A 12809-nucleotide genomic window follows, 5' to 3' on the forward strand; every position below is an offset into this window, starting at 1 on the left:
TGAGGGAGACTTAATACAATTATCTTTTTTTAACTGTAACTGCAACAAAATTTTATCATAGATAACAACTTTTAACAATTATTCAGTATCTTTATATTGCTTAATAGTTTTTGTATTTTTTTTTTATGAGACCTTTTCAAAAACAATAATGTCCAACTTTAGCACTTGTGTAAAGCAGTATTCAAAATGTCGCTTAGTAGGCTGCTGTCGGCGACGTCCCAAAATTTTAGAAATACCACACGATTGTTTACGGACAGGTATATATCGCAAGTACCCTTTGAAACCCAAACGACTCTTTATCACTCAGCTGCCATAAATTTCAAAACATAAAGCGTGGATTTTTAGATAAAGTTTCATTTGTTGATAGAAAAATTAACTGAGATTTACCAGCCGCGGCAATATTTCGTCTGCTGACAGGCAAATTTCATCAGATGGTTGCTGAATCATTTTGTGGCAGTGTAGTACGAGACTTCTGTATTAGAACTCCTATTGATGATTTCTGATGTATACGCTGTGCTTACGCATGGAATCATTTAGCCCTTAAAATGTGTAAAATGACCGCAGCCACCCCCACCCCGGGCCGGCGGGAGCGTTTGCGTGATTTTACAGCAATCTGTCTGGTAAGGCAAGCAGATGAATTTTACCTCCCTCATGATTCTGTCAACAGGAAAACTGGCCCGTTTTATATGATCAACTGTAGGCAGGTGCTGTTTCAGTGTCATGCAGGGAACAATGATATGATATTTTTTTGTTTATGAATTCCATGTCATTTAGTTGTTAAATAAGCTACCATATTTATTTTATTTTCAGAACCACAATCTCAATACTAAAGACTGAAGGACTTATGTACAGCACACTAGGAGGCAGCACATGTCACAGACTTGGCTCTCAATTTGTTTCGAGGAGTAGCAATATTAAATATGTCATTTGTAAAAACAACATATTTAATGGACTACGACATACACAGCGTAGAATGTTTGGGAAAACTAGAAAAAGGCGTACTGACTTGGAATTCACAAATGGCAAAAGGCATATCCGGCTATTAGGGAAACCTATTTTGTTTACCATTGTGGTGAGATTGTGTATTTTTGTATCATTGACTTCTCACACCCTACGGTTAACGGATTTAATTTGAAGACAATGCACTGCTAACACGTTAAGTGATCAGAAAACACATCTAATACCTAACTACGCCCCTTTTTATGAATGGGCGCCGTGGGAAGAAGACGATGTGACCATAAGTAATTAACGCATCGGCATCAAGGTGAAACAATGATGTTTTTCTCATGCCAGCAAGTAGCACTAGCCTTGTCAAAATAAGCTGTTAAAGCGGCAGCGGGATGCCAACACCACTTTATCTTTGGCTGTTATGTAATCCGGTAGAGGACGCGAGTTGAGTCAGCTAATAAGATCACTTCAGTTAATTATAACCTTGAGGATCATGCTTGCATTATTTATTTCACTAGACAACTTGATTGACTTATTTCATAATGGATTACTAAAAATTTACCTGAACAGTTTACCGGGCGATCTCGACAGTGTGACCCTCACATTGCAGGGCATGACTCGCGTATATGCACGGAGAGTCTGCCTGTTATGAATATATTAATGCTGCCGTGGTTTAATATGTTCCTTAAAATTTCATGTTACACTGTTAACATCTTTTCAGGCGACCATTCACAGAAAATTTATTTCCGAAATATTAACTACATTCCGTGTCGAGTCGACTTTGAGCACAAGGCTGACATTTGATTGGTGCCATTTTATTCATGTGCAAGCAACAATATATCGAACGTGCTAAGTACATCGCAACAAAAACGTCTTTATGGCTTTAAGATAGAACTGTTAAGTGCTTATGCACCTGAGTGCCCTTTTTATATGCTTTACTCTATTATATCCAGTTGAATTTCAAGTTACAAGTACAGTTACAAATAGGCACGTGTACATGCCTTATCCGACGACAGTGTTCATTTATTAATCATTTTTATGTTGCCATGTTGCTCACTTTTGTTGTTAAAATGTTTAATCTAATAGCCAACTTAAATTTTATAATCATTAATTGCATGGAATTAACATTTGTTCAGTTTAAATTAGACTTTTAAGTTTAAACTTTAAAAAAGTTAAAACTTTTAAATTGTGTAGAAAAGATCAAACTAACATCGGAACTAACATATTCACTGCATTTAACGTTCAGTGTTATTTTGTTATCAACATGTGATTGCTGGTAAACGTTATGTTGTTTTAAATAGGTCTTTTTTTTTATAATTAAAGGGCCCTGAAATAGCCTAATTTTCATAAGAATTTTTTATAGTTCACTGCCTCCACCTTTGCTGGCTGTTTGATTTGGAAATTTGAAGTTCTGCAAGAGGTAGTACAGAGGCTCATGAAGGGAGAAAAAGTAAGTTTTCTTTTTTTAAATTTTTGTTTTACACACTGTGTCCTTAGCTGTAAAGAATTGCCTTGTAGTTGAGCCAACCTCTACAGAGAAAAATTCAGGCATAGTTTTATACATACACAGTTTATTTTCATTTTAAATAGTTTCAGTGCAAATTGTTTATAATATTTGATAACTTACATATTATGTATGCTTTGATTTTGAATTTTAAAATGATGTGTTTAGGTCAACTAATTTTCCAGTGATACAACAAACGTATCAGAGCCTCGTTTGCAATTCATTTATATTTTTTCCTGTTTTTTTAGCCTCAAAACATTGCAGAACAAACTTCTCATCAAGCAATATTAGCTGGAATTATAGGCATAAATTTTGCAGTGTTTCTCTGGTGGAGAATGGCTAAATCTCCCAAAGATATAACCATAATGACAAAACTTTTCACAGGCACTCTCTTTAGCAGTAAGTATGAGATGTTTTTGAATTAAGATTGTAAAATACTTAATAAAGATTTGAAAAATTTGGTGGCGTGGGAAGTTCCAGCATTTATTTTTCCTTTTGAAGATTTCACACAAAGACTGTTGCCATCCAATGCAGTTGACTTCAAACTATTCTCCATCTTGATTATGATATTTACATGAAATCATAACTGCTCTTTTAAGTCCAAATTTGCCATTTGAAGAAGTTGAAACTGTGCCCCAATAATTTGCATAATGCTATCATTGTGGCACAGTTTTAAATGTTTTTCTTTCTTTAATTTAACGTTGTAATCTGTCTTCTCTGCCAGATTTTAGTCTACATTATTTTACTTTCAGAAAACAGGTGCTCTTCTATGTTTTTAAGTACATTTAGTCATCAGGAATTCTGGCACATTTTTCTCAATATGTATGTATTGTGGTCCTTTAGGCGACACATAACATTTATGGAGAAGGAGGAATTTGTAGCTTTCTACCTAACAGCAGGTATGTATGTTTGGCCCTTATTTCATTCATTCTTTCCTTCTTTCTTCAGTCCATTACCTTTTAGTCGAATAATCTAAAGATGCCTTTGTTATTTGATTTCTAACAACTTTATCATTCAAAAACATTCATATTGTGTACATGCAAGATGAATAAATATATAGATAACAAGTGCTCCTCTATGTTAATAAGGGAATTTTAGCACATTGAATAAACATTTTATGAATAAACACCTGACGATTGGACATACCCTATGTGTATGTCTGTGAAAGTGAGGCGAGTTGAGGTTTATATATATATATATATATATATAAATAGAGAGAGAGAGAGAGAGAGAGAGGGAGAGAGAGAAAGATTATTGTGTTTTTTTTTTTTAGGTGTAGTGGCTTCACTGGCAAGTTATGTGCGCTTGGCTCTGAGCCCCTTCACAGCAGCTTTAGGTGCCTCGAGATCACTGGGTGCAGTAAGTATATAAATTACTCAAGCCAATTTCTTATACAACTCCATCATCAGACAACAGGGGGCAGCACTTGGCGTCATTATGAATTTTTTGGCATGAACAGCAGGTTTTTAAAGTTTCTGGTTCAAGATTTTCTGAAGAAGAACTCATACTTAATTTATTTTTCTGTATTTTTTCCTACTAAGCAATATTTGATACCCTTTTTATTCATCATTACTCTGAAACAATTTGTGAAAATTAGAAAGTCCTAAGTTCATGCTTTGAGCTTATGTGTAGGTTTTTTTTCAAATCTTGCCACGACTTCCTTCATTTTACTGACTTTCTGGTTGTGCACAATTCAAAAACATGTCGAGAATTATTCAATGACATTCATTTGTTAAAAGATTATCAAACAGTATTATTTGTCTTAGAGGTGTTCTATTCAGCAAGAAGAGCTTTATGTGGTTCTAATGCTTGCTCTTGTGTTAGATGAGACAAAAGACACAATCCTGCTGTGTCAGGTGAGACATAAGAAGCAATCCTGCTGTGTTAGGTGAGACATAAGACGCAATCCTGCTGTGTTAGATGAAACACAAGACACAATCATGCTGTGTTAGGTGAGACATAAGACACAATCCATGTTCTGTTCCAGTCAGGAGCTATTCTTGCAGTTGTGGCAGCAGTGATATCTCAGAACCCAGACACAAGGATGCAGATAGCATTCATCGGGGATATTATCCCACATTCTTTTGAAGGAAGACATGTAAGTAGCCTGGGACAATCACGCCTTGGGATGTTCAGTTTTGTTAGTGTCCTACATGCCATTAAGATTGTTCTACTAATGGAGATTATACCAGTAAAACCAAATTTATGAACTAAGAATCCATTCCCATACCTAGATCGATCTAGCAGGAACAATCCATCTCCGAGGGGTTTCTTGCTAAATTATGGTCAGCTTAAGCGACTCTGATATCTGGCACGCCTACTTTTTTTTTTTTTTTTTTTTTTTGTGAAACTTGGGCTGGGTCTAATGAAATTCTTGGGTTGTAAATACATTTTTCTTGTAGAAATGGACTCTTGGGGGGTGCAGCATATGTATAGCTTTATGCCAAAAAAAAAAAAACTATTTTGCTGTGCTCCTTTTAAATATTCAACAAAGCACTCTTTTCTAGTAACAGGTATTTCTCCTTGTTTCAGGCTCTCCTCTTCCTCATTGCACTGGACACTATAGGGATTCTACGAGGTTGGAAACTTTTTGACCATGCTTGTCACCTAGGTGGTGTTTTATTTGGACTGTAAGTATTTATGGACTTGACAACTCATAAAATAAAGAAGTTAAAGCCTTATCTTTTACTGCATTGTATTATTTTGTAATTTTATATATTGTGCTTTGTTTTGCGGTTGTTGTTTTCTGTAGTAAGTGATTGTATGTTGTGAAATTCTAAGTTTTCAGATTTTTTTTAACTTTGTGACTGTTGTTTTCTGTTGCCTGTATGTTATTTGCTTTTCTGTCAAAAAAAAAAATGCTCCTTCAAATGATATTCTCCATGTACTGTTTATTAGACAATACTATTAATTGAAACTATTAATTAAGTTCCTTTTTTTACAGTTATGATAAAGTCTTTTAGTCAGTTAAAGTCTTTTTATTTTGTCATGGAATTTGCATTTCGATTACCATAAATTCAAGAACTGTAGATCACTTTAACCTGACTTTTGAAGAAGTAGCAAACTAATTTTTTTCACCAAAAATTAAGAAAAATGTGCATGGAATTTAAATTTTAGAATTTTAAAAGAAACGAGGCATCTGCATATAAAGAAAAGTAAGGGTGGCAGTCACTGCATACATTGTTGTTATTATTATTACTATTATAATTGTTATTATTATCTTTTCAGCTGGTATGCCAATTATGGACGCAAATATTTATGGAAAGACCCAGAAGCTACTGTGATGAAATTTTGGCATAAAATCAGACATGGAAGCAGAAAAGAAAAATAGAACTGTGCAAATATTGAGACTGATAGGCAAATTATTTCATGATTTTTTTTTATTTTGCAAAAATATCACAGATAAAGTATTATAGTACTTTTGACAGCAGTTTTTATACATTAATGATAATGTGATATTGGACACATTTATTATCTATTAATTATAGTAAAGCAGTATGTTACAGTATGTTAAAAAAAATAAAACATACATAAAATAAACATACATAAAATAAACATAAACTGTATTCTGTACAGTTGCTCTTATGTAACAGTATATGTTGCTGTTATAAATTTCACCAGTTGTCTAATTTTTTTCAAAACTGAAAAATTTCCAAAGGAATAGTTTAAGTGATTTGAATGTCAGGTTAACTGTAAAATTATATCTACTCTTACATTTTTTTTTTACAAATTTAGCAAATCCTTTTATTAAGATGCCCATTTGTATGTTTTACTGTTTCTACAGATAAAGGCAAATTTCCCTACTATACTGACTCAGTAGTGATTTTTCTTTTCTGCTTAAATAGATTTATTACATATGATGTAAAGAAAAAATATATTTCGTACAAGTTGTTGATTCTTGTACACTCAACCAAAAATAATTTTAAAAAACTATATAATGTAGCGGGAAAATATTCCGTGTATATAAAAAAGCAATGAATGTTACCATGGTGCATTATCCATCAAAACTTGGTTAAAAATTTAACTTTATGATTATTTAAAGTTTATTAGAATAACAGTGTTTCCGAACTTTTTTGTCCATTGTAGGATGAGGTATTTTTCACATGTGAAAATTAACATCACAGGCATCTATCACAGGGATCTATCAGTTTTGAGATTGCATGAATTTTTAATTTGAATTTATATTGTAATTTGAAAATAACCTGCCCACCAAGGAAATGGTAAAATAAAAAGGAGGGTAGGTGGCCTGTACAAATTATCCCACGACTTCAAGACAGCTACTCTATGCTGCAGAACCTGCTGCGACGTTAAATCATAAACAAACCAAAATTAGTTGATCTATAATTCCTCTCAGAAAAATATAAACTCGCTATGTTATTGAGGCTAACATACACCTCGTCATTCTCCCTAAGGTCAAAAGTTCCGCTCAAAAACGAGGTCTGTACGTCGTAGCGCAGCGCCGAAGACCACCTATTTATACGGACCGCCCTCAAAAGCTCTCTTAGGGCTGAGCTTGCCGACTTCTTATGCACAGAGTGTATCAAAGGCGGATCATTTGACGCTTTAAATAACACGCTTGCCCTGGTATATAAAAAGTATTTACCGGTGTGTTTAATGCGTATGTGTCCCGTGCTTGGAATGAAGGCGACGTTAAACAAGTGCGCGGCAGCATCGTTATACAGCCAGTGCTTCATGGTTTTGCTAGTACTTCCTAGAAAACGAAACTTCATTATTGATTATTTGTCGCGACAATTTCACTCCTCAAATTCACACATTTCAGAAAAGAAAAATAGCACTTAGATTGATATAGGTACACGAGATTACTTGGATAGTGGATGTATTCATTTACTTAATTGATCAATAAGAAATATAAGACAATTTTATAGTCTGCTAAAAAAATGAATAAACGACTAAAAGGACGAGAACGACCACCCCAAAATATCATCCTATGTTACAACCCTTCCCTACAATCAGTTATTTTTATATTCTTTAAGAGAGACGGGAAGAGGAAGAAAAAAACCTTACATTTACGTCCTTGAACCTATTTTATGACAGAAGTTTCAAAAAAGTTTTACGTGTGTGTGTTGGAGGAGGGGAGGGGGGAGAGAAGATACTGTATTCCGGGTCATTAATTTAAGCCTAGATTACATTTGAAATGCGATGCCCGTACGGTGCACGTATACTGCCAGTCATAGCAATTTCGTACGGCTTCTGAGCGGAGGTACACGCTGGCCTTGCGAAATCGCACGGAATCGTACGGATTTAAGGCCATGTAATGTAGATATACTCGGCTTAGCCCTTAGCACCTTACGATTTCAAAAAAAAAAAAAAAAATTCGGACAATTTCATCGCACAGCGCTTGCGTAAATGTAATCTAGTCTTTACAGTAGGCCTACCTTCCGCGGCAAGATCCACCGTCGGGTTAAGGATTAAATGAGCTGACGATTTTAAAGTATTGGACGATGGTGGCTGACGAAAAGAACGGTCTGAAATGGAATTTATGCACGATATGAACAAGAGAATTGGTATGACACTTTCTTGACGTGGAGAAAAATTTCTTGGAGCAATATTTAAAGCGTATAACAAAAGGACTTTGAATGTTTTTTCGCGTAACATTACGTAAACACTATAAGGGGTACCGTTAGAGTTGAGGGAGCGGGTGCTAAATATGAATTGTGCCTAAAATGTAACAAATACATTAAATAATTATTAGCACTCCCTTGTCTTAAAGAGAGAGAGAGAGAAAAACGAAATGTTTTTGTTTTAAACATGTCTCGTTTGCCAAAGTTACTTATAATTAAATAGTTTTTTTTGCCTCTCGTGCAATGACCTTAATCTCTTGGCGCTCACATCAACGAGTCAGTCACTTGGTCAAGGCCCTTTTATAAAAGGTGGAAATGACTTTCATGGGTGGAAAAAACGATTTAACTCAAACATTTTGCGTTAAAACCAGCTCCAAAGTTGGTTTTTAACGCACTAGTGGTCCCCTCACCTTCTTCAGCTTGTTGTATTTTCACATCCACATACTGAAAAGGAAAAAAGAAAATTGTGTTATTCATGGGAACGGGTGCATGAAAATATACCATACATGACCAGGGGTTGATAAATAATACGTTGTCAAATGTCTCAAGTAATCCTAATTCTTTGAAAGGTAGAAAGATACCCGAAGGTTAGTTTTTTTGTTTGTGGTTGCAAAAGAAAACACATTTGATGCTAAGAAAAACATCATACGATGCACTCACACAAAGGTAGTCCCTTTTTGGTGTCTCTGCAAATTATACACCCCTAGACTTTCACAGATATCACAAAATCAGGAGGACGGTAGTTTGAATAAGCAGAAGTTGCAGTCAGTGAGCTTCTTCAAAAATTTCCTGACGGGGGCTTTGTTTACCCTGGGTTGATCAGTTGCTTTTATTAAGTTAACTCCTCCCGTGGTATCATGTTCAAATACATGATAAGTTTTAGTTAGTGTGCTTCTTCAAAAACTTCCTGAACGGGGGCTCTGTTTACCTTGAGTTGATCAGTTGCTTTTATTAAGTTAACTCCTCCCGTGGTATCATGTTCAAATACATGATAAGCAATTATCTGTTTTAACAGAAGATGACTTTTTTAACCCCCGTATGCGTGTGTCTTAATCAAAGTGCCAAAATAGAAAAAAAAAACTGTAACCTACACATCTATATATATTGTTGACTGTTTTCTGAGCAATAAGGGTCGTTTAATTCGCACCAGGTATTCCTTTTGCTTTCAGCAATAAAACTGTTAGTGGCGTCTAAATTTTATATTTTAATGACAAAACTCTGAATGTACGAATTGTTATTCTGTTCCTTGTATAATATACTAACTGTCGTAACTATTTAAACCAGGCTTGTTTCTGAAATAGCACATGCCTAGACAGCACACTTAAGGGGTGACAAATTAAAATACTGAAGTATTACAGCCCTCATTTCCCTGATTAAGTCTGACTGTCAGCAGACATTATATTGGCTGATAAATATCGGTGAATGTTTTATAGCTATTGACAAAAGAAACTATCACCGATACTCCCCCGCACCGATACTCCCTCGCACTGGTACATCCCTGCACCAATACTTCCCTGCACCGACATTCCCCCACAATTACAGATATACTGAGGGGAAGTATCGGTGCAGGGATGTACCGGTGCGGCGATCTATCGGTGTGGGGTCGAATCGATGCGCATAATACAAAAAAATTATTAAGGGGGATAATCGGCGCGGGGGAGTATCGGTGTGGGGGAGTATCGACATGGCATATTTTGTCATTATGAACCCCGCCCCCAGCCCTACCCCCCCCCCCCCCCCAATGCAGGGGTATGAATTTTAGTATTTTTTTCTTTCAGCTTACAGTGGTTTGAATATGTTAAACATTTTGTCATATGTAAATCACATTTTGCTGATTGTTCACAAGATATATCCCCTATGCCCTTTCACAAACTTCATTTCAATTTCATTAAAGTGCAGTCTGTTTGGCGTTTATCTGATATTTCTTGCGGAATTTGTAAGCTCACCCATTGCAGGAGTTTATGAAACTGCGTCTGGTTTCGGGCGCAGCAGAGGTCGGGGTTCTTTTCCATTCTAAGTTCTTCGACCGATACGTCTTGGGAGAGGTCAGCGCATGGTATGCAGAGCGAGGAAAGGGTGTCGTCTGCTACGCCAGCTTGCTCGGCGTTGACGCTGTGCTCTGCCGTGTTGACGTAGGGATGAAAGGAATGCACCCCTACAGCAACCACCGCGCTAATAAGTAGGCAGGTTATAACCACAAACACTATGACCAATTTCCTGATACACAGTCTCAATTTTTTCACGTCTCCTTGCAATTTTTCTAAGTCTTTATCGGGGTTCTTTTTATTTTCTCTTCCTGGTGCAGCGATCGGGGTCACGGAGCGGACGGATTCACCGCCAGTGCTCAGTTGACTAACGCCGCTGTCACTGCTACGTTGTCGGGAATATGACGCTTGGTCACTTTCGTTTTCTCTGATTCTCGTGGAGACCCCGGGCACTTGACCGCTGTCACTGGTCACATAGATTAAGATTCCGTTGCTATGGTTGTCGATCGCAGGATGAGACATCTTAGAAGTGCGTCTCGAAGTATATCAGGGAGGCATTTTTCAGGCCGAGGTGACGATTTTCCCCTCTATAACAATGTAGAAATAACATAAAACTGCCTTTCCTACTTGGAATAAGAGTGAGAAATGACTGATATGAGTTTTAGCGCTAACGCTTTTGCTTTTATTTAACAGCGGTCATAAAACCATTGCACATTTTCTTCCAGTGTTATTTTAAGTTTTTTGCCTCCTTCGACGGAGAAAAATGAGAGCAAACAAAATCGATACTGAATGGATCTTCTATAAATGAACAGGTCTGACCCGTGGTCAGTTAATTACAATTTTTTCGCTCTCTGCACTGATGAAATCAAATGTTTCTCTTTCAAATGAAAACCTGGTAGCATAAAACACCAACCATAACACGCGCCAAGTGCACTTACCGACAGATCCGTTTAAGAAAAAATAAAGAGTCGACCAAGTGAGCCGTTTTCCCGCTCCTTTCACCACCGCCAGATGCGCAGCGCATCGGACCCTGGGGCGCTACAGTAGAAATACGTCCACCCCGGGGTTTTTACTGCACGCCTGAACTGTAGCTCGCTCTAGGCCACAGGTTTAACTGCCCTGGCTCGCGACGGTTGTTATTATTATGACACGCCACAAAGCGTGTGCTCGATGTCACTATATAAATAACCCCGTACCTGGAACTTTGTCGTGTGGTTCCCCAAGATATCCAAGAAAAGCAACTTGTGCGCATGTCCAGCGGGAGATTTGGTTTCGTTTTTAAAACCAAAAGAGTAGCTACGTTGAAGTAAATATGCTTTTCGTTGAGAGACACAAAGTGTTTGTCGTATCTTTACGATATCTGAAAGCTAACATAAATGATCCAAATACAAACAGATAAATAAAGAAAGAAAAGTAATATAACATTAATAATAAAGTTTTTCTTTGCAGACGTCGCGTCCGCAAAAAAAAAGTATAGGCTTAAGCTACAGAATAGATTTCTGATATAAAGTTTCCCCGTACCTTTTAATTAAATTGACTTCGCTTTTCCAGTCAATCTATGTATATACTGTATATAAAATAAAATAAAAATAAATAAAAAAATAAAAAAGCATGGTTTCGCCATATATTGTGAGCTAATGTTTAAACCTTTCTTGGAACGGTTAAATATATACCTTCTTCCTGGAAGAATGGGATAATCGATCACATGTACGTTGGTTCTATCAATAGATTACACTTTTATGGGTGCTGCTCAGCGGAGGTTTTGACAGTGACACGACAGCCATTTAAACACCGATCCATGTCCTCTTTCGCTTACAAATTCTAAATGAATTTTCACTTCCTTGTGGCACACAAAAAAGTAGCTATAAGAATATTATGGTAATGGTGAATTTCTTAAGTATACAACATGAAAAACATTACGGTAACAAGTACTTTATTCATAAATGAGTTGTACATTTTTGATTTTCGCACGGATGGCCGGATAAGATGCTATTGTTAACATTGTCTCTTTTGGAGTTTTAAACTCAAAGCCGTATTTTGTGTTCATTAGCCTATCTTTTGCATAGCTAATGGATAATAATTGATAGATGTCTATGTTCAAGAACAAAACTATTCTTTGTTTGTAATAGAAAATAATGTATTCTAGTATTCAAAATGTCGCCAACAGAAGTTTGAACATTGACTATATTGTATAAAGACTACTGATCATCAAACCAACATTAAAGAAGTCATTTGACTTCTATTAACACGTAAAATCGATCACATGCACTGTGGTTTTATCAATAGACTAAGTTTTAATTGGTGCTGCTCAGCTGAGGTTTTGACAGTGACACGAGAGCGATTTAAATACCGATCTCTGAGTTTCCTCTTTCGCTTACCCATTCTTAATGAATTTTCACATCCTCGTGGAGCAAAGAAAGAAAGAAAGAAAGAAAAAGTAGCCATAAGAATACTATGGTTATGATGGTTTTTTTTATGCACACGCAAAGATAAAAAACATTACGGCAGCAAGTCCTGTGTTAATATATAAGTTATCTTATTTTGGTTTTTGCACGAATAAAGAAAGCACGCTATTGTTGTTCCTTTCGGAGTTTGAAACTCTTTTGCATATGAAAGAAAATAATTAAGGCACTCTAGTTTTCACAATCTCACAAACAGAAGTTTGAACATTGAATATACTGTATACAGATTATTGATCATAAAAAAAAAAAAACATTGAAGAGGTCATGAAAAGGTGAATTCTATTAAAAAAAAAAAAAAAAAAAAAAAAAAAAAAAAACGATTCCATGC

The 12809-nt window shown here is 36.0% G+C and overlaps 2 protein-coding genes across 4 annotated transcripts; one reads left to right on the forward strand and one right to left on the reverse strand.

The window, feature by feature from the left end:
- Nucleotides 1-110: 110 nt before the first annotated feature.
- LOC106160562 (presenilin-associated rhomboid-like protein, mitochondrial) lies at nucleotides 111-6042 on the forward strand. 3 transcript variants are annotated; one of them, XM_013537201.2, is made up of 9 exons: nucleotides 111-257; nucleotides 811-1072; nucleotides 2312-2398; nucleotides 2701-2851; nucleotides 3205-3351; nucleotides 3726-3811; nucleotides 4440-4550; nucleotides 4985-5082; nucleotides 5681-6042. In XM_013537201.2, exons 1-9 carry the CDS (start codon nucleotides 187-189, stop codon nucleotides 5781-5783), a joined length of 1116 nt encoding a protein of 371 aa, XP_013392655.2. In that variant the 5' UTR covers nucleotides 111-186; the 3' UTR covers nucleotides 5784-6042. The 3 variants fall into 3 exon arrangements, with proteins under 3 accessions (XP_013392655.2, XP_086853104.1, XP_013392656.2); XM_086996978.1 differs by lacking the exon at nucleotides 111-257 and adding an exon at nucleotides 601-620; XM_013537202.2 differs by lacking the exons at nucleotides 111-257; nucleotides 811-1072 and adding an exon at nucleotides 1083-1264.
- Nucleotides 6043-6167: 125 nt separating this feature from the next.
- On the reverse strand, nucleotides 6168-12768 carry LOC106164250 (uncharacterized). The gene is made up of 5 exons (XM_086996979.1): nucleotides 10958-12768; nucleotides 9981-10606; nucleotides 8445-8478; nucleotides 7849-7938; nucleotides 6168-7163 (listed from the first exon to the last, which is right to left on the reverse strand). Exons 2-5 carry the CDS (start codon nucleotides 10539-10541, stop codon nucleotides 6760-6762), a joined length of 1089 nt encoding a protein of 362 aa, XP_086853105.1. The 5' UTR covers nucleotides 10542-10606; nucleotides 10958-12768; the 3' UTR covers nucleotides 6168-6759.
- Between the last annotated feature and the right edge of the window lie 41 nt (nucleotides 12769-12809).

Source organism: Lingula anatina, chromosome 10 (genome assembly GCF_051362555.1).
Source record: "Lingula anatina isolate TDL-2025a chromosome 10, LinAna3.0, whole genome shotgun sequence".
Classification (NCBI taxonomy): Eukaryota; Metazoa; Brachiopoda; class Lingulata; order Lingulida; family Lingulidae; genus Lingula; species Lingula anatina.